Source organism: Doryrhamphus excisus, linkage group LG3 (assembly GCF_037039965.1).
Source record: "Doryrhamphus excisus strain RoL-2023G ecotype Guam linkage group LG3, RoL_Dexc_Guam_v1.1, whole genome shotgun sequence".
Classification (NCBI taxonomy): domain Eukaryota; kingdom Metazoa; phylum Chordata; class Actinopteri; order Syngnathiformes; family Syngnathidae; genus Doryrhamphus; species Doryrhamphus excisus.
The window spans coordinates 16,353,044-16,375,027 of NC_136359.1; the positions used below are offsets into that span (position 1 = coordinate 16,353,044).

Consider the following 21,984-nt stretch of genomic DNA (forward strand, 5'->3'; position numbering starts at 1 on the left):
GTTGTGCCATTGAAATTGAGTGCTTTGGATCTTGTTTCCGGGTGGTTATGCTACACTCAGCATAGGAGTAGACACTCAGGTAAGAACTGAATAAGATCTCTTGGTCCCTCCACCTCCCACGGCATGAATGATTAAGCACCCGGTGCACTGTGCTTAGAGTGTGGGTCAGGATTGGACGGATGTGTGCACAAGCCTCCACGCAGCAACACCTGTACATCTACAGCACACAGTGCATATAGAAGCAGTTAGATTTAAGATTATAACTCTTTCACTGATTGTCTCCATGTAAGCAGACACAGGAGGACGCACTATTCCGTAGAAGGAAGCTGTTGCAAGTTTGGATACTGACTGACAACACAGAAATACTTCCAAAATGCAGGTTTGATGTTTTTATTGTGTTGAAATTGCAGTTTGTGAGTAATGGGTTGGTACAGATTTCAGGTCATTTGGAAGGTTTAACAGTACACTTTTGTTCGTCATGCAGTAGAGACTCAATGGTCAGGTAAAGATGACCTTTCCCAGTAGATTGTTGGTAAATTGCTAAACCTTTCCTTGTAGCTTCCTTCTTTAGAATGCTGGATGAGGTCACTCAGTCTCAGGCAACACTGACACTCTAGACCAGGATGAGGGACCATCTCTTAATTACAATACAATAGGCTGTGCAGCACTGAGATAGCAAACACCTGAGCTGACAATGACCAACTTACCATCAGATTGGGCCTGCTAATTATTAATTATTGCATGAGTCCCAAACAAATTTATATGTTTTTAATCATATAAAGATACATGTATTAGTTTTTGGTTTGCAGTGGAAAATGTAAAGCTTAATGCCCCAGAGTGATACTCTTTGTAATTCAAGCATCTAAACCAGGGGTCTCAAACTCAATTTACCTGGGGGCCACTGGAGCTAGGGTCTGGGCAAGGCAGGTTTAAAAAAAAAACAAAAACGCATTTATTACAAACAGAAAAATATACAAACTTTTTCAGTGCTTTGGTTCCGATTTTCTACAATAAAAGCTCTGATAAAACATTCCACTGTTCTCAAATATCTTATTTTTTTATTTTTCTGCACAAAATAAGATGAAAAATAAATAAACAAATCAAGAATAAAGAAAATCAATCAGTAATAAATAGATATAATAATAATAATAAAACGGCAAATAATAAAAACTTAAAAAACCACATATAGTTGGTGGGTAGACAAATTATTTTTTGCAAATTAAAATGAACAAAGCATTATTAGAGCCCTGTAGACATGACAGAACACGACTATAGTCACATTTATACTCTTGCCACATTTGGCCCGCGGGCCGCGTGTTTGAGACCCCTGATCTAAACTATTATTATCAAGTGTGCTTCACTTTTTGTTTTGTTTTATTCAATCTGTGCACTGCGGCTTCAGAGGGTGACTAGCTTTATATTAAATTAATTTTGCTGTGATTAACTTCTCTTTGCACTTAAGTGACAGTTACTAATTGTAAAATTTCCCCTAGCAATGACTGTACAGTTAAAGGGGACCTATTATGCAAAATTTTCGACCTTTTGTATTGAGTTGTGAACTTCTATAGAGCAGCTACACACAATAGCCTGTACAGAAAACTTTCTAGATCTTCCAGAATCTGCACCTATTCCAGCTGTATTTCCTTGGATTTGTGCTTGCAAAACGGTCTGTTATAATTTATTCCACTGACCGCCTTCGGTCCGTCAATGCATCCCCCTCACCTGCCCGAGGAGGAGTTCTCATTGTCGCACACCCATAAGGAAGCCCGCTCCTCTGTGACATCACAAAAGAACAGTTTTGCAACACCCCCTGAAACTGAGCGTTTTGAGCCATCCCAAACTTCTTTCAGGGGTCACTTCCAAATCCGCAAACCTTTTTATCGGAAAGCTTGCCATTGTTTAACACAAGAATACAACATTCTAACTACATTTATAGGTCGGCATAATAGGTCCCCTGTAATAAAAGTTCACGATGGTGACAGTGTGAACTCGGAAAAAACTCATTGACTTTACATTGTTTCCTATGGGGAAAAATGTTTTGAAATGAAAACAACTTGGAAGTGACAGAGTGCATTGCGTTCGACTTTGGAGGCTCCACCGCATACGAGTTTGGCAAATCACTTCAATTCCGTCTTTATTAAAGATGCATTGGCATTCAGTCCAAAGAAGACAGTTTTGAAAGAAGACCAAAGAAAACACAACTATTCTTTTAAGTGCCGAATGAAAGCCCAAGACATTACCATGATTATGAGCATTGAATTCATGAATCATCTTCTTGACAGGAGCTTATCTGTCTGTTATTACTTGTAATACTGTATGGCAGACCCCTAAGTCACGCTGTCCCACCATATTGTTTGCTTGCGCCGCCCCGAGAGAAGTTTCTTCCCATGAAGAAAGAGGGTGTCATAGATACCCGACACCGGCATTGCCCCCCATCACATCAGCAGATTGATTCTGACGTCCCAAAAAGGGTTCCTTCAATGATATTGTTCACCTGTCTCATTGGCTTATAGTGGGTGGGGTGGGGCGAGTGAGGGTTATTGGTGGGGACACGGGGTGGAGGGGGCGTGAGGGGTATTGTCCAGGAGAAGGGGTGAGAGCATTTAAGAGTGCAGGGGCTGACAGGTGGAAAAAAAAAACATCTGACTAGCCTCTTCTGTCCTTCCAATGGGGCCCTGTGTGAGCAGTAATGAAGTCCAAATTGCAGCACAGGATAGCTCAGAACAAGCCTCTATTGTTCTCCTTCAGGGCGCACTAAATGAGTGTCACAGCAAGCAGCGGGGCACAGACCGTTACTGCACTATTTAGTCTGCCCCGTTGTCTCAAGACGGCCCTGTTTCAGAGCTTCTCAGATCAGACAAATACTGCACCCATCACCCCCTGCCCACCCCTCCAGCCTTCGCCTTCACCCTTCCTCTGTACAGCCGCCCCCCGCCCCAAAGTCCTCACCCCAAAATAGGCCAAATCTCCTCTATTGTGTTTCGACTGCCTAGTGTGAAATTCATTGTGACGTTAAATGTTTTCTAATGAATAATTACTGAATGGATATGCAGGGGGAATATGTGTAATGGATTGTAGACTGCATTTTAAAGACATCTTTTTTGTCTCTGCTTCGTGGTATTTACAGGACAAAAACACTCGGCCTTTCTCAGAAGAAATGAGGGCCATAGGCGAAGGATAGGGGGCATGGGAGGAGGGGGCGAAGGGCTTTGTGTCAGTTAGATCCAATGGATTATCTTTTTTAATGTTTTTACCCAGAGAATTGAGAATCAAAGGACTTGTGCTTCCAAAAGAGAGGAGAAGAAAATACAAAACCAACAAAAGCTGTGAAAACCTCGGGTCCAAGTGTTGGTGCTGAGAATGCAAAACAGACTGGTGGAATTTTTCCCACTATGCTTATTGAATGTGCTGCTGCTGTTTTTTTTTTTTTGTTGTCTTATTGGCACAGAGTGTTGTTTTTGCTCGGTGCAAATGGACTCGGGCCAAGGTGCCCGATTGCTGCCCTGCGATCATTAGCGTCTGTATGTTCACGTGCACAAGCACAGAGGATTGCCTCAAAGCCATGCTGGACCTTACGACCTCAAGAAGGACTCTGTTGGTGGGGTTTTTTTCTTGCTGCTTTTTTGCCGCTTTATCATCTCCAATGAAGCCATTTATTTTTTCACAAGTTACAAATGGAGGTAAATTGGCATTGTTGGGCTTGCAGGAAAGGAACCTGCCAGTGCAAATGACAAATGACCTGACAGTGAAGTAGGATTCAATATTATTAAATAGAATATTTTCAGGCCGCGCAGTAGACTAGTGGTGAGCATGTTGGCCACACAGTTAGGAGATCCGGAAGATCTGGGTTAGATTCTCCATTGGCCATATCTGTCTGTGTGAGTTTGCATGTTCACCTAGTGCATTCGTGGGTTTTCTCCGGGTACTCCGGTTTGAAAAAACCCATGGGTATGGGCAATTACCTATTACCTATGGGCATTTCCAAATTGCCCATAGGTGTGAAAAAATGTTTGTGTATGTGTGCCCTGTGATTGGCTGACAACAAGTCCAGGGTTTACAGTACGTACAGAATACCCCTGTGACCCTATTGAGGATAAGCGGCATAGATGATTGACAGATGAATATTTTCATGTTCATGTTCTAAATATGGATGACAGCAGGAACACAAGACTGCCACCACTTTAAGCTTTATGATGCTACTGAGCTAACTAGTTAGCCTTCAATTCATGTATTCTAAACTTAAAAAATGGATTTTTAACAGACTGGGGAGTGAGTGAGAAGCCAAAAAATTACCACTTCCACACGGAGAATGTTTTTTTTCACTATGTCGAACATATACCATGACTGACTCCATGCAGTGTTAATATAATGTAATGTAAGAAAATGTCTCATCAGTGTAACAGTACGGACACTTAGTGACTACTACGAATACTACGTACATATGACTTCTCTTTCAATATTTTTGCAAAAATAATAGGCCACTGTCAACCACAAAGCAGCGATCATCAGTAGCAGTGTTCAAACGGTGAAGTAGTGAGGGTGAGCCAACGGTTGTATGTGAGAAATATTGTACACTTTATCATGCACTGAAAATCATTATTGAAGTTGAAAATAAGTTAAGATAAGATATATTTTGCTCTTCATTTATTATTGTCAACCAAATTCTGTATTCATTTATAATGTATGAGCTAAGGGTTTGATTTTAGGGGTTCCACATTTTCCCCTTGTGGTACAAATACTATTCTTCTACTTCTGCTTTGTTCACAGGTTGAACTGGACATGGAGGGTGCCCTCACTGCGAGGGCCCAGGTTGGTATTCAGGACTTTGTCCTTTTGGATGAAACCACAGAAGCAGCTTTCCTCAGCAACCTGAAGAAACGCTTCAGCAAGGATCTCATTTATGTAAGTGGGAGATCTTTTTTTCTTAAAATTTGTCACGTTTTACCATTGCATGTGATATGACTCTCTCTTCTAGACCTACATTGGAACTTTACTGGTGTCTGTAAATCCCTATAAAGAATTGGATATCTTCAATAAGCAACAGATGGATGTGTACATGGGGGTCAACTTCTTTGAGCTTCCACCGCACATGTGAGTAGAGGACAGTGCATGTCTTCTAAATAACGTCTTCACCTCACATTGTGGCCACCGCACGTCCGCAGTTATGCTTTGGCAGACAACGCCTACCACGCCATGCTGGCTGAGTTCAGCAATCACTTCATCCTCATCTCAGGGGAGAGCGGAGCAGGGAAGACGGAGGCCTCCAAAAAGATTCTACAGTATTACGCAGTCAGCTGTCCAAGCACCGCTCTACTAAACACTGTCCGAGACAAGATGCTCATGTCTAACCCTGTCCTGGAGGTCTGATCACTCAGCTTAACAACGCTCCATTATACTGAATTGACATTCCAAAAAACAGGTCAGGCTTGCATGAATTATTTGATTGTGTCCCTCTGCAGGCTTTTGGGAATGCCAAAACACTAAAGAATGACAATTCAAGTCGCTTTGGGAAGTATATGGACATTCAATTCAATAGTGAGGTAAAATGAGGTTACATGCATTCTAAATAAATATGCTATATTTTATGTAATATTACAAATGTTGCAAAATTCATGGTAGTATATGCATTTGTAGAATTTCTTCTCAGCACTGCATATGTATGTACATACTACAGGGCTACCGAGGCCACACATGCGGTATGCACTATGCATTCCTCTGCAACATAATTTCCCAAAAAACCTTGTTGGAATATGTCGAACTTAAAATGTTTTCCAAATTCCAGAGCTAACCTTTCGATGCAAAATGTCAACATTAGAAATTGTTCAAGCGTATTCAAGAGTCAAATTGCATGTTGAGTACAATAAATGTTGGCGGGTCTGCAGTAACACTGAAAGTACTCCATGCCTCACCGCACCCTTATGGTGCCCAACAGGGTGATGCAGTTGGCGGCCACATCCTGAACTACCTGCTGGAGAAGTCAAGGGTGGTACATCAGAATCACGGCGAAAGAAACTTCCATATTTTCTATCAGCTCCTGGAGGGAGGAGAGGATGACCTTCTGCACCAGCTGGGCCTGGAGAGGGACTGCCAGCGTTACAGCTACCTCACACAAGTATGTGTATTTCTTCGTGCACTTTGGACCAATTATCGCTATAAACTCTCTGACAGGGAGAGTGTGCCATCGTGCCTTCCATCGATGACCGCAGCAACTGGAAGTCAGTTAAAAATGCTCTTCAAGTCATTGACATTGATGCAGTCAACACAAATGTAAGTTATGTACTGTAGGTGAACTCACTGACCCCGGGCTCACACAGAATTTGTCGCGGCTCCAATGCAGCCGCCGGAAGCATTCCAAAAGATTGGAATCCCTCCAGCGGACATACGGGCAAACAGAAAGAATCCATTTGGGGTTTAAAGGGGACCTATTATGTTTTATCCACTTTTCTGCCCTATAAATGTAGTTATAATGTTGTATTCTCATCTTAAACGATGCCAACGTTTCAGATAATAAGGTTAGCGCATTTGGAAGTGAGTCCTAAAAGAAGTTTGGGATGGCTCAAAATGCTCTGTTTCAAAAGGCGTGGTAAAACTGCCCCTCTGTGACATCACAAAGAGGCAGACTTCCTTATATGGTTCCTAGTTAGGAAGTGTGTTGGGCATGCGGGTTGTGGGTGAAATAAATGAAAACATACGGTTTTGGCAGGATGGTCAAATCAAAGGAAATACAGCTGGAATAGGTGCAGATTCTGGAAAATCTAAAAAGTTTTCTGTGGGGGTTATTGTGTGTAGCTGCTCTATAGGAGTCCACAACTCAATACAAAGGGTCAAAACTTTAACTTTCAGACGCCGGAGCACTCTCACATGATACCATATCATCACATTCATTCATTCATTCATTTTCTACCACTTTTTCCTCACGAGGGTCGCGGGGGTGCTGGAGCCTATCCCAGCTGTCTTCGGGCCAGAGGTGGGGTACACCCTGGACTGGTGGCCAGCCAATCACAGGGCACATATAGACAAACAACCATTCACACTCACATTCATACCTATGGACAATTTGGAGTGGCCAATTAACCTAGCATGTTTTGGAATGTGGGAGGAAACCGGAGTAGAGAACATTGCAAACTCCACACAGAGATGGCCGAGGGTGGAATTGAACCCTGGTCTCCTAGCTGCACGCTAACCACTAGATCGCCGTGCCGCCCTCGTCATCACATCAATACAAGAAATTTATAATACTTACAGTGGCGATTTTGAAGGTATCTATCAACATGGTACTCAAAAATATGAAGTAATTAAGCGCTATTTAATAATAATGAGCCCGGGGTCAGGCTCTAATGCCAAGTCGAATCATTTTAATATAAAATATATACAAATAACTGTTGTTTGCAGGACTTATTTGGCATCGTTGCAAGTGTTCTTCACCTGGGTAATGTTAAATTTGACTCTGACAGTAAAGGTCAGGCCGCACTGAACACCAACAACGCAGAGCTACGCTGGGTCTCAAATGTAAGACATCATCACAAGATGTATTAATTTTAATAGAATGACCAAAAAAAAATCTTAGTTGTTGATGTCATATGATTGCAGCTTCTTGGAGTTGATGCTCACCATCTCCGAGAAGGTTTAACATACAGGAAGATTGAAGCCAAAACAGATCAGGTGTGAACAAAGACTTCCTGATAGGACAGCATAACCTAAACATGTCATTGGAATATTATTATGACTGTACTTTGTGTCAAGGTGCTCACCCCGTTTACAATGGATCATGCTATCTATGTGAGAGATGCCCTGGCCAAGGCCATCTATGGACATACCTTCACCTGGCTGGTCAACAGGATCAATGAGTCTATGGAGAACACTGTGAGCTAGTGTACAGTGTAATGTGTCAGCATAATATTACAATAATCTTTTTTTTTTGCATTTCAGGATCCTTCAAAGAAAACAGTCATTGGCCTTTTGGACATCTATGGCTTTGAGGTTTTTAATGTTAACAGGTATGTTACTTTTCCATATAGCATAACGCAGTTTTTTTCAACCTTTTTTGAACCACGGCACGTTTTTACATTGGAAAAATCTTGTGGCACACCACTAACCAAAAAAGTTCCAAAATGTCACCACGACCTCACACGTGCATCAATAAGTCTATCGGAGGAACAAGGTAGGTGTTGCCACATGGACCAATATTACATTGCTCTGCCAGTCTTTACACCATAGACACTCGACAGTAGCCACGTTTTTACATGACCACTTTTTCTCTTTCCGAATGACCTTTCGGGAAACAATGGTATCCACAGAAAGGAATATTCCAACCTCTTGTCTACATGCGTCGTGAAAATCAACCAGAATAGTCAATAGGGCATGCCCAGTAAAACGTAAACATCAACATCACGTGATACCGGCTTCCCCGAGTTTTTCTTTCACTTGTTGGAATAACTCCGTATTGCCAGTTTTTCGTCTGTCCAGTCTTGAAATTTAGTTTGAATCAAAAACAAACTTTGCTTAGTGCACTCACTGCACTTGGCGAATAGAAGGGTTTAGATTCTGTTCCACAGATGGCGCTAATGCACACGAAAGCTGCTTGCCAACCGCCAATAAACAACAGAAGAAGAAAAACACCACGAAGAAGGCGGCACCCTGACAACTTTCCGTTTGAGCGGGCACAAGATACCTCAATCGGATTGGTTAAAGGAATATTCCATCTCTGTTCAATTCTTTCCGTTTGAGCAAATAAACCAAATGCAATTGGAATATTTGGGTCCATGTATACTATTGACATAATGGCTATTTGACATAATATTTGCAAATGATGATTAATAAATTCATTCATTCACCCTCACGAGGGTCGCGGGGGGTGCTGGAGCCTATCCCAGCTGTCTTCGGGCGAGAGGCGGGGTACAAGCTGTCTTCGGGCGAGAGGCGGGGTACACCCTGGACTGGTCGCCAGCCAATCACAGGGCACATATAGACAAACAACCATTCACACTCACATTCATACCTATGGACAATTTGGAGTCACCAATTAACCTAGCATGTTTTTGGAATGTGGGAGGAAACCGGAGTACCCGGAGAAAACCCACGCGTGCACGGGGAGAACATGCAAACTCCACACAGAGATGGTCAAGGGTGGGAATTGAACCCTGGTCTCCTAGCTGTGAGGTCTGCGCGCTAACCACTAGACCGCCGTGCCGCCCATGATTAATAAATGTTAATTATAAAAAGTCATATTGGATAATTCCTCACGGCACACCTGACGGTTTCTCAAGGTACACTAGTGTGCCGCGGCACAGTGGTTGAAAATCACTGGCATAACGGAAACAAATGCAACTAGTTCAGATTCTAAGATTTCAATTTGGGCTACCTGCATTTGACCACATGATGGTGCTACTGTTTCCCATTCAAATCATGCAACACAATTGTACACCTTTTTACCTTTTTACAAGTGTATAGTACACCTTGCACATAGTGGAGAGATGTTTGATCACACTCGCTTGTGACTATTCCCCTTTCAGTTTTGAACAGTTCTGCATAAACTACTGCAATGAGAAGCTGCAGCAACTTTTCATCCAACTCACACTCAAGGCAGAGCAGGAGGAATACGAAGCAGAGGGTATTGAGGTAATTCAAGCCAAGATTTCAACGTGCGTTCACATTGATGTGGTGTTGAATGGACTTTCATTCACAGTCTGTTTCATCAGTGGGAGCCGGTGCAGTTCTTCAATAACAAGATCATCTGTGACCTTGTCGAAGAGAAACACAGAGGAATTATTTCCACGCTGGTATGTTCTTGCTGGGATTAACATAAAAAATGAATTTGGGATTCGTTGGAAAAATTTCATATTGTGTGCTAATAACGTTTCTGACAATGCAGGATGAGGAGTGTCTCAGGCCAGGAAACGCAACAGACCTCACCTTCCTGGAACGACTGGAAGAGAAGATGGGCAATCACCCTCACTTTGTCTCGTGAGTTGACAAAGAGTTAACATTGATTTCATGCTTTCCGAGCAACGAGCCATGATTGTCCTCCAGTTGCGAGAGAGCTGAGGAGAAACTCTTCATCCTCCTTCTTTTCCTCTTTGAGTGCAGACACAAGCTGGCTGACAAAAAGACACGCAGGACGCTGGAGAGAGGGGATTTTCGTCTCTTGCATTATGCTGGAGAGGTCACCTACTGTGTTGTAGGTAAATGAAAGCGCAGCTTATCTTTTAACTGTCCTTCAATATTCCACACATGTGCAAACAGATTTCACATTGCTTTTATGTTTGATCAATTACAGGTTTTCTGGACAAAAATAATGACCTCTTATATAGAAATATCAAAGATGTAAGTATGGAACTTTATTAAAAAATAAGTCAAACAATATCAATTCCATAATGCTGGTTAATAAAACAAATAAATAAAATAAAAAATAAAAAATAAAAAATAAAAAATAAAAAATAAAAAATAAAAAATAAAAAATAAAAAATAAAAAATACAAAATACAAAATACAAAATACAAAATACAAAATACAAAATACAAAATAAAAAATACAAAATACAAAATAAAATGGGCGGCACGGCGGGCGAGTGGTTAGCGCGCAGACCTCACAGCTAGGAGGCCAGGGTTCAATTCCACCCTCGGCCATCTCTGTGTGGAGTTTGCATGTTCTCCCCGTGCATGCGTGGGTTTTCTCCGGGTACTCCGGTTTCCTCCCACATTCCAAAAACATGCTAGGTTAATTGGCGACTCCAAATTGTCCATAGGTATGAATGTGAGTGTGAATGGTTGTTTGTCTATATGCGCCCAAAGACAGCTGGGATAGGCTCCAGCACCCCCCGCGACCCTCGGGAGGAAAAAGCGGTAGAAAATTTAAATTTAAATTACAAAAAATAATAATAATAGCGTTGTTTATGATTACATTGTTGTTTATGATATCATTACATTTTCAGACTTTTAGGTTAGCATGAGATTTGTTGAGGCATATTCTTCCAGAAACCCTATTGAGTAATTTCAAGTGTTACCACTGCGATTGGCTTGTGTGCACCACCTCTTGCCCGAGGTCAGCTGGGGTAGGCTCCAGCACACACACCCCCACGACCCTAATGAGGATAAGCAGCAGGCTAGAGGCTACTCTAATTGTAATAATCCTCATGACTTAGTTTGGATCAGTTACAATATTATATTTTCATGGTGTCCAACCTTCTCACAGCTGATATGTCAGTCTAAAAACGCCATCGTCAGACAGTGCTTCACCTCCATGGACCAAGAAAGCAGACGTAGACCGGCAACGGTAAGTTCTCCATCACTGACAAAGACAGTGTTAAGTCATTGAGATAAAATGAAGTAACTACTGCCAATGACGGCTCATCTTCAAGCCATGTGCACGTGACAGATGAACAGTAGAACTGGGATTATGAGGTTCATGCTGTGTGTGTAGGTGGCCACCCAGTTTAAGAGCAGCCTGCTGAAGCTGACAGAGATCCTCATGGCTAAAGAGGCCTGGTACATACGTTGTCTTAAATCCAATGAGTCAAGAATGCCAGGTAATTAAAAAAAAAAATCATAGCCATTCTAAAAGGTTGTGTATGCTTTGTTTTCATTCAATCTACTCAATTTGGCTCCTTCTGCAACACAGGACAGTTTGATGAAGGCCTGATCAGACACCAGGTCAAGTATTTGGGCTTGATGGAGCACCTGAGAGTCAGACGCGCTGGTTTTGCTTACAGGCGAAAGTATGAAATCTTTTTACAGAGGTATGAAGCACCGCACAGCTTGGATGTCATGTTTGACTTCCTTTTGTATGCTAAAGGTTTCGTTTGTTGCATTGAGCAGATACAAAGCTCTGTGTCCGGCTACCTGGCCACACTGGAATGGACCGCCTGCAGATGGTGTGCTGGTGCTGGTTCAGCATCTCGGCTATTTTCCTAATGAGTACAAAATGGGAAGGTGAGCAATGGTTCTTATGCAGCGTCACTACATTTATTCATGTCACTCATTTGTGAAAGCATGTGGAGATAATACACGTTTTTGGACTGTGGGAGGAACACTCAAGAGTAAACCAACACAAGCAGAGCAAGAAAATGGAAACTCAGAGCTGAGATTGGAGCCTAGAACCATGTCGCTATGAGGGAGACTGGTTCTAGCTCTTACCTATTTGCTTCATGGTGCTTTTCTGGGTTCTTTATTGAGTCCAGAAATCCAGCAGACTAGAAAAGAGAATCATTTTCACTCCATCCTTTTCCCCCTCTTAGAACCAAAATATTCATCCGCCATCCAAGGACCCTTTATGCCACAGAGGATGCTTTTGAAAAGTGTAAACATCAACTAGGTAAGAGAAAAGATTCACATCCAAACCATTTAGGACACTGAGTGTATGTTTCTTGACATTTCAGCATCAAGACTCCAGGCTAAATACAAAGGTTACAGGGCAAAGGGGGAGTTCAAAAAACAAAAGGAGGCTGGTAAAAAAAAATTTTTTTTAAACATTATTTACATTTTACTTCATAATGGCTATTTTTCTTATGCCAGCCACAAAGATTGAGACTTGCTGGAGAGGAGTGCAGGCAAGGAAGGAGAGGGACAAGAGAGCCTGGGCTGTCAAAGTCATCAAACAGTAAGAAGACAAACTGAGAATAAAAATCTAATCTAAGGTAATGTGTTTTAACATTTCATTTCAGATTTATCAAAGGTTACATGACCAGAGGGCAAGCAAAGGTCACGGACAACTCGGAGTATTTGGCCTTTGTGAGGCAGAACTACTTGAACAAGCTAAAGAACAACCTGCCAAAGACAGTTTTGGATAAAACCACTTGGCTAGATCCACCACATGTGCTGACCGAGGTAGAAACAACATCCATGCACAAATATCAATAAATGTTATTTATCAACCTCTGCATGTTATTCCCTCGCTCCAGACATCAGAAACACTGCGTAAACTGCATTACAGACTCATGGTGCGGAAGTATGTAAGAGGAATCACACCCCAGAAAAAAGCACAGGTAGTACAGAACTCAAAACAAGTTAAATACAAATTCATTGTTTTACTTAATGTTTTGTTTTCATTCTTCTAGTTTCAAATGAAGCTCCTCGCCAGCGCTATGTTCAAGGGGAAAAAAGACAGCTACCCACAAAGTGTCGCCTTCCCTTTTGCAGACACCAGAATCAGTGAGTCAGAAGCGCTAACAGTCCTCAACAAGTGGCCTCTACACAAATAGATGCAGTTTAAATGTGCTTTTAGCAATCACTACCTACTGTACAAGAAACAGTCCTTATTGTGTGTCTGGGGCTTTAATGCAAATGAGCTGTGTTTGCCCGTGCTTCAACATCACATTAAATGTGACAGGAGGAAACAAACTGATCAACTTTACAGCTCTCATGTCTGTAGCTGACTGATGATGTGTTGGCAGAGCTCCAGGTTTTATTTTAAGATGTGTAGCGAAGCCTTTTTTTTTTTTTTTTACAAAGCTGTCAATGAAGCCTCCAACTGTGCTGCATTGTTGATTAGAACAAGCAATAAAATAGGAGTTACAAATATTAATTCATTCATTTTCTACTGCTTATCTGGGGGTGCTGGAGCCTATCCCAGCTGTCTTCTTCCAGCTGTCTTCGGGTGAGAGGCGGGGTAGCCCACCCCAAACAACCATTCACACTCACATTCATACCTATGGACAATTTGGAGTCGCCAATTAACCTAGCATGTTTTTGGAATGTGGAAGGAAAGCGGAGTACCTGTAGAAAACCCACGCGCGCACAAGGAGAACATGTAAAATTTACACAGAGATGCCCGAGCAGGGACTCGAACTCCGGTCTCCTAGTTGTGTGGCCTGCGCGATAACCACTCATCCGCCGTGCAGCCTAAACAAAAATTAGTGGCAGTAAAAATAAAGGCCTCTTCTCAAACTGGCTTCTCTGTGAAATAAACAAAATTGAGTCAGTAACTAATAAAGGAACTACATTAGAATATAATACAACACATTTTTGTATCTCCTTAGGTGATGAAAGCATAAATCCCAGGGTCCTGCAGATGATTGGCAATGAGAACATCAAGGTAGATGAAGACACCTCTTAATCTCTGTAATCTGTATCGCATCAAATCTGCTTTGCTGGATTGCATGGTCTGCTTCTGCAGTATGGCGTCCCGGTGGTCAAATACGACAGGAATGGTTTCAAACCGAGGCCCCGACAGCTCATCCTCACCAAGACTGCTGCCTATGTGATTGAGGAGGCGAGGATCAAACAGAGGGTGTTGTATACGAATCTTAAAGGTGAGGATGTAACTCCATTTGCTATTCCTCTATGTGATACACACACTACAGATGTTTTTCTGTTGAACTCAGTGTCTTCCCATTTCAGGGATTTCAGTCAGTAACCTGACAGACAGCATCATTGTGTTGCATATAACATGTGAGGACCCCAAACAAAAGGTACACAGATCTTCTCTCTTTATATAATACGCTATCAGCAAATATTATGTACACACACAAACGACTTAAGGCCTACACCCATGGGCCCTGGCTGAAGAGGCAACATGGGACCCCCACTCAAGTGAGTTGAGTGGCAGACGAAGGCAGGGAACCTTGGTGGTACATTCAAGTTCACATTTGGTACATGGAATGTCACCTCTCGAGTGGGGAAGGAGCCAGAACTGGTATGGTGGCAAAGTTACAGCTACATGTAGTCAGACCTGCTTCCACACACGGCAACAGCTCTGGAACCAGTCCTCTTGAGAGGAGACTCAGGTTCTGAATTTACCGGTCCATGACTGAAAGCACAAGAATGAAATGTGTTTTCACCCTTGGTGATGCTGTATATTTTATGTTAGCACATCACATGATTTTTTTCTTTCAGAAATGTTTGTCTATTATTCTGTGGTTGTTTCAGAGGGATCTTGTACTGCAGTGCAACCAGCTGGTTGAGTTGGTGACTAAACTCAGCATCATTGCAAACAAACAGAGTGCAGTCAGGGTGGTTCAGGGCAGGTGCGTGAAAAATATAAGGTAAGATTCCTAATGATACATATGAGATCATTGTGTTGTTTGTGTTTGCAGCATCAGGATAGAAATCCAGGGTGATAAAGAGAACACTGTTGACTTTAGCACAGGCCAGGAGCCGATGGTGTTCAAGGCCAAGAATGGACACCTCATGGTGGTACGCACACTGTTGTCATGACAACCTGATACACTATGACCCCCATATCTTATGTTTTTATGTTCTAAAAAGCCCAAGTACCTGAATCAGACAACTTTTGTGCAGGTTGCCACTCGGGCCAGGCCAAGGTAACATGAGGGGTTGAGGAGACACTCAAGAAGCGCCTAAATATTTCATCATGAGACCCCAAAGTGGAGGATTAGCATGGCAACAGGATACATGAGACTGAAGCACTTTAGAATGAGCCTGTTTGACAAATTTTGGACATTTCAAATAGAGGTTTGATGTCTTTCTAAGTTCAAATAATTTACATCCCTTTCTATATATCACCCACTAGCCGCAATGTTGGTATACATTCCAATCACTATAGAATCTGACAAAATCCAATATAAAAGCTGTACCACAAATGTAGCTTTTACCAAGATATGCTCATTTTTGATAAACACTGACAGAGCATTATTCATTTAAAAGTCTATTTTTTATTCTAATTTGAAGTGATGTAGAACTACACTTCATCATACTGAGAGTTGCTGCTATTATTTTGCCTGAATGTGGCTACAAAAAGGAAGTCAAATATTAGGAACACCTGCATTTCTGCCACTACAGTGTTAGTCAAAACTGACATTTGTCTTTGTAAAGGCATCATTTTTATACTGTTAAAAGTGTGTTGTGGCCAGTGACCATGGGGCCTAAATGCAGTATAATGAACAGTATGTGTTATTTGATCTTCCCAGGTAATAAAAAAGGAACAAATATATGTATATAAATTTATTTGAGATAGATCATATATAAATATAAAACATACATATATGCAGACTTCTGTACAATAGAGCTAGTTATATAGTAATTGTAACTGTGTGCAAACCAAACATTCTGATGAATGCAGCGCTAATTTCTCTCCCTGTTAAAAAAGCTTGTCGACAGGACTCATTTGCTGCCAGGGAGATCTCTGGTTACACTCATTCACCCCAACCTCAGTATCTATCCATCGGGTATGTTTAACACCTCAGGTGACAAGTCATGCTGCCTCCATTGAAAATAATTATTTTCTTGCAAAAAAATAAACTCAATAAATGTTTAACCTAAATATGGTGGAAACACTATATGGAACTATCACATCCATCTTAGATGAACTGTAACATAATTGTATTCAATAAAAAGGTTTTTATCAGGCTTCATAATGGTCCAGGTAACCTAATAATAACTGAACCTAATAATAACACTGCCACCTTGTGGCCTTGTGGCTGTTAACACTTGGCTCATCCACTGAGTGATCACAGTGGACACCACTAAGCCAAATAAAGAGGAGGAAAGATTATGTGCAGCTCATAGTTTCATTCTTGCTCTCCTGGATGTAATGTTAGGACCACTTGTGATAAATATACAAACGACACATATAGTTGGGCTGAAATTAGACTGAACAATCATCTATGATTATGATGCTTCTGCACGCTAGCAGAGAACAGTGAGATAAGTGAGCAACAAACACTGGTGTACTGGACCACAACACAAAAGATAAAGTGGACTACTTCACTCCACATTAAAACAGCCTCCTGGTGAAGGACATAAGAGGCGCTGTGGTGGCTGGTGTAAGGCACAGTTGTGGTGCAAAACCACAGCTAAGACAAGCAGAAGGTCACTGATGGTGGTGTGTGCGTGGTTGTCTGGTGGTAATGATATGGATCCTAGGTACAATTAGTTCTTGCTCCTCATCCTCGTCCAGGTGATGGGATCGTCCTGCAGCGCCCCCTGTTGCCTCTAGTAGAGCATTGTCCGGCCCTCTCCCATCATGGGACTCGTACAGGAGGATGTTGAGGGTCTCCTCATAGATGCGAGCCTCAGGGAACTCCACCTAGTGTACACGTGCAGAGGTCCACCACAATTAAAGATACCGGATCCTGCTCATTTCAGGGCCTTTTTAAATCATATCAAATCCCAGTGGGGCACTATAGTATGTTTATATGAATAAATACACCATAAATAAGGTTGTGTACAGAGTAAATCAACATTCTTCTCCTCTAGGCCAACATGCACAGATTCCACAGCCTCCCCCTTGACCATGCCTACTCTGTTCTGATTAGTTAGAGGTCGAGTAGCATAAAAACGAAATCAGGGATAAGTTAACTCAGGAGTACAATTTAAACATATAGCAATAATAAGAATGCAGACAAGCGATACAGAAAAATGATAAGACAAGCTTACCTTTGTCTGCTTCTTTTCGGTGGCATAAACAATGGAAGTGCAACACACTTCAGCAATTTTCCGCCCCTGTCCATAAAAGGACCAGCAGCAGATCTCATCCCCAATCACGTCTTTGATGAAGAGGACACGACCATTGAAACGCAACGACAGCTTGTCGAACAGCTCAATATTTTTCAGCATGTTGTCATCTGAATTGCTGGGGGGAAAAATACAATTTTATATCATTTCTTGGGTTTTAGCGCTTTAGACATTGGAGGCATACTCACCTGGTGTACGAATACTTGTTATTGCTTCTGTTATACAGCAGTTTAACTGTAGGCTATGAACACACAATAACCAGTTTAGAGAAAAAAAACACTTAATTGCACATTCAGTAATGCAACATACCTTATTTGCAGTTGCAATAAGCTTCTGCTCCTCCTTAGATGATGTCATTAGAGGCACTTTACATAGAGGTTCATAGGTTTCTTTGTCCTGCAGGGGATTTTTTTAATAGGAGTAAAATAAAAAATACAATACCAGCACAATTGTGTTTAAGATCAAATAACTCATGGCAGTACCTGCAAAGCAGCTGTGCATTCATCAGCAAGGCCTTGGACGAGGTAATACTTGGCTTCTGCAAGCAGCTCCTCAGTTTGCCGTCGGCTATCTGGCAACAGCACTGCACCATCTCTCAGGTAGTTCAGGATTGTTCCAAAATGTTTACCACAGCGATCAATCAAAATCCAACCTTGGGGGGGGGGGGCAAAAGTGTTACCATCAACTGTAATGTCAGGGCCACTATTATCAGTTTCTACCTACTCAGATCATTTTGGCTATGAAGTAGTATTTTTAAATGTTCGTAAGGGACTGTGTATTTGGAAAAGCCAATACATTTTCTCCTAGAAACAATACATTTATATCAAAACTACAGATTTACAAAATACTCCAAAATCTAATTCTTGGAAAAAAAAACTTCCTTCTGTATTATGCAATTGTATGAAATAACTACCCCAATATAAGATGGACCTGGATATAAGAAAAATATTTTTCAGGACAAAATCATTTGAAAAAAATAGTAATTATGTTTTCAATATATAGTGAAATAACTAGTAGCATATTGTATTTCTGAGCTGTGCGACAGTTGCTGATAAATATGCTTTATTATCATATTTATCTTAAAACTGGCACCACAAGTCAGAGCTCTAGATCCCTGAGTATAAGATTGCCCCTCGAGATTTTTTGCTCGAGAAAGACCGACATACATTCAGTTGTAGGTACATTAGATATTTAATGAGTGGCTAACCTTCACTGTCGGTGAGGACCTCCATCCTGCCACTGAACATGGCCTTGAGCATGGTGTCCTGCTTGGTTAGGGTCTGCATTGTAGTGTAGTACAGAGCGCCACCGACATTTAGCTTCACATATTTCGAGCTCCGGCTGGAGCTTTTAGAGGATGCGGTCCGGGTTGTGGCTGCCGGCACTGCCGAGCTCACGGCACTCTCTCCTGACATCTCTTCCTGGAACACAAGAAGACAGAAGTCGCGGAGGATAGGTTTGCAAACTAGGGCACAATAAGTGAAATCCACGAGGAACCAACTTTCCTTTTTTTTTTTTTTTTTTTTACAATTATTATACACGTTTAAGGCTGCAAAAGCCCTCACCATACACATTATATACTTTCTCAGACAGACATTAACATTCTCTTACATTTCTCTTTTGTTGTTCAAACCTTTGTTTGAATTTTAATGACCAACCTATGATGTTGGACACAAGAAATTATTAAGTGACTCATGCCTATTTCACTCTTCTGTTCCGTTGTACTGTAGCATTTTTATATCGTTGTTAAAACATATTGCTGCAGTCCTCGTCGAACCGACAATTAACATATCGCATAATAGAATTCTATAGCTGTGTACCTTCTACATTACTTGAGTATGTCCAGAAGTTCAAGCTTTCGTGCAATGATTAGCATCCGCCTCTAAATTTTGGGCACAGAATGTTTTCCTCATCATTGTGGGCTTTGTCGGGGAGACTCTTGCAAACTAGAGTTGAGCTTTACAGACCAGAGTATATATATATATATATATATATATATATATATATATATATATATATATATATCACAATATTTTGGGGGGGATGTATGACGATATAAAACAAATACAAATTCAGCTGAGTCTCGTATAAAAAGCTAGAAACCTTAAGCCATAAAATGAAATACACTTAAATCGTAAAGCACGTTATTGGGAACAAAATTAATTGCGTTTCAGACAACTTTTGCCCGCGTTTACCGCCACTTCAACCTGCTTAGGTCGGGAGGGGATTAGTCAGTGCTTCAAATGATTTATAGTGATTTGATTCATTAACATATGCTGATAATGAAATAGCGAGTCTGTGAAAGGTGAACAGCCATAGAGCGAGGGAACACTGTTTCTTTAACTTACCTGTTTAGGGCACTCAGTCCCATTTCCATTTCCAAGTATACATGTCATTCTAAATGACTAAATTCTATTACAGTATAAATTCAGTAGAATTTGAATACCAACAGCACGAAATTACTGTATTGGCAAAAAACAGGTGAAATGAGGTGAAACTCATAGTACTACTAATGTACTATTGATGCAAATGTTGTTATACAGTCTTCTCATCCCTCAGAATCACTCAACAGATTTGTTTTCCTTATCTGCTCCCTACTCCTGTTGTAGGGAAATAAGGCGAAAATAACATTACATTTTCATTTTGCATTGAATTGATAATCTTATCCGTGTGATACAATCGAGAAATCTATTAATTTGATTTAAGACGGCGAAGGATAGCGCGCTAGCTTGTAGCTCTTAAGTGATTATCTGCTCATACAACAGCGCAATTACATAATTACGATCGGAATGACAATTGCTTTACCCACACGAACTTAATAATGAGTTTATGATGAGGTTTGAATAGAAAACAAGATCATAATTACCATAGAACCACAGCAGACCTCGTAACTGTAGCTTGCTAACTTAAGTCAGCTAACACCCGCTTCCTTCCGGTCCAATGGTTACGCAGTTTTGACAATGACGTCACTCTTTTCCTCACTCATTAAAGAGACAGTTACATTATTTTGCTTTCTATAGTTAAACAACCGTTAGATCGGGGGTCGGCAACCCGCGGCTTTGGAGCCGCATTTGGCTATTTAGCGCCGCCCTAGTGGCTCCCTGGAGCTTTTTGAAAAATGTTTGAAAATGGAAAAAGATGGGAAATGTATTTTTGGTTTTAATATGGTTTCTGTAGGAGGACAAACAACATTCAACACAAACATTCTTTAAGTTTTCCAATGCGGTAAAAATGTGTAGAGTAAATATTAAAGTTCATCATTTCTGTCAACGAAGATTTGCGTCATAGCCTGCGACACACGTTTCTCTCAGCAGGGCGGGATGCCAGGCAGGTGGCTGTTGTAAACAAATCGGCGGCTGGGTGATGGGCCGTGGATCCCAAAGGGAAAAGGACAAAAGTAACTGAGGAGAACAGATGATTTAACGTTTCTTGGACCGAATCATTTGCGTTCATTGAATTCATCTTACATGCCCGATGTTGAGAAGCTGACCAGTCATGTCCGAAAACAGAAGTCACATTAAACGGGTAAGAACACAATTTTGTCATAAGCACATATTTAGTAACTAAGTGGCTGTTTTTATAAAGTGATTTCTGATTTTCGTCAGTATATATTTGGAATGACACTGATGCTCGAGGTGCTCGAGCCCTAATATAATTGTGATTTGTTGCTCGGGTCCGAGTGTTACAGGCATTTGCTTTGGACAGCTATTTAGGGTGTACTTGCATGACCTTTGAACCAGGAAGTTCGTCCGGTGTGAAATGCCGGCAACTTATAATAGTTAGCTAACCGATAGTAGGCTAATATGGATACATACAGCATGTGTTGCTTTCATTATAAGGCTTATATAAGGCTTTTATTTGTTGCGGTTCCAGACATATTTTGTTTTTTTTTGGTTCAGTATGACTCTTTCAACATTTTGGGTTGCCGACCCATGCTTAGATGAACCAACACAGTTCATATTTGAAAAGTTTTCAAATAACAAAATAATTTTAACCTCTCACATTCCACAAACATGCATTTTAGGTTGACTGGCGACTCTAAATTGTCCATAATACAATTGTGTGAATGATTGTCATGATATAACGACATGTGCTCTGTGATCGGCTGGCGACCAGATAGGATTAGGCTCCATCATACCCCTGCCAACCTAATGAGGGGAAAATAGATGGATGGGTGGATAATGTAGTTAAAGTCAATTTGTGTTTCCCATTAGTATTGCAAATTGTTTCAATAAAAGATATTAACAACTGCTGAACTGCTAGAATGCTGTCCTACAAGTCGCAAGATGACATCATTGTATCATTTGCATATACTGTTTTAAAATGTAGAAAAAAAGCAAAACCTCGTAGAAGAGACAATAAAACACATTATGTGTACAACCACAAATAACCTTGATTCTTGGTTTGTTAATTTAAATTGTAAATTGAATGAGTGAATGGGGTCCTTGATGATTGGGGCAGCTTTCCTGTGGACTCTGCGGTGGTAGATGCTCTGCAGAAAAAGCAGTGAAGTCCTAATGATCCCCTGAGCGGTCTTAACCACTCTCTGCAGGCGTTTGCGGTCCATAGGTGTAGCA

The 21,984-nt window shown here is 41.2% G+C and overlaps 2 protein-coding genes across 3 annotated transcripts; one reads left to right on the forward strand and one right to left on the reverse strand.

Moving 5' to 3' along the window:
- Positions 1–273: 273 nt before the first annotated feature.
- On the forward strand, positions 274–16,325 carry myo1ha (myosin IHa). Its single transcript, XM_078789759.1, has 32 exons — positions 274–379; positions 4,768–4,902; positions 4,976–5,091; positions 5,163–5,361; positions 5,460–5,540; positions 5,933–6,112; positions 6,169–6,267; positions 7,393–7,509; positions 7,591–7,662; positions 7,744–7,863; positions 7,930–7,997; positions 9,513–9,618; positions 9,699–9,779; positions 9,872–9,963; positions 10,087–10,181; positions 10,277–10,323; positions 11,190–11,270; positions 11,418–11,523; positions 11,616–11,733; positions 11,813–11,926; positions 12,232–12,308; positions 12,373–12,441; positions 12,509–12,593; positions 12,658–12,820; positions 12,895–12,978; positions 13,051–13,144; positions 13,972–14,027; positions 14,109–14,244; positions 14,333–14,403; positions 14,861–14,958; positions 15,028–15,127; positions 15,233–16,325. Exons 1-32 carry the CDS (start codon positions 374–376, stop codon positions 15,257–15,259), a joined length of 3,093 nt encoding a protein of 1,030 aa, XP_078645885.1. The 5' UTR covers positions 274–373; the 3' UTR covers positions 15,260–16,325.
- On the reverse strand, positions 15,875–20,411 carry LOC131128818 (BTB/POZ domain-containing adapter for CUL3-mediated RhoA degradation protein 3-like). Of its 2 annotated transcripts, XM_058072095.2 has the most exons (7): positions 20,274–20,411; positions 18,615–18,828; positions 17,890–18,059; positions 17,717–17,803; positions 17,596–17,648; positions 17,330–17,525; positions 15,875–16,979 (listed from the first exon to the last, which is right to left on the reverse strand). In XM_058072095.2, exons 1-7 carry the CDS (start codon positions 20,274–20,276, stop codon positions 16,764–16,766), a joined length of 939 nt encoding a protein of 312 aa, XP_057928078.2. In that variant the 5' UTR covers positions 20,277–20,411; the 3' UTR covers positions 15,875–16,763. The 2 variants fall into 2 exon arrangements, with proteins under 2 accessions (XP_057928078.2, XP_078645887.1); XM_078789761.1 differs by lacking the exon at positions 20,274–20,411 and having other exon boundaries at positions 18,615–19,334.
- Positions 20,412–21,984: the final 1,573 nt, after the last annotated feature.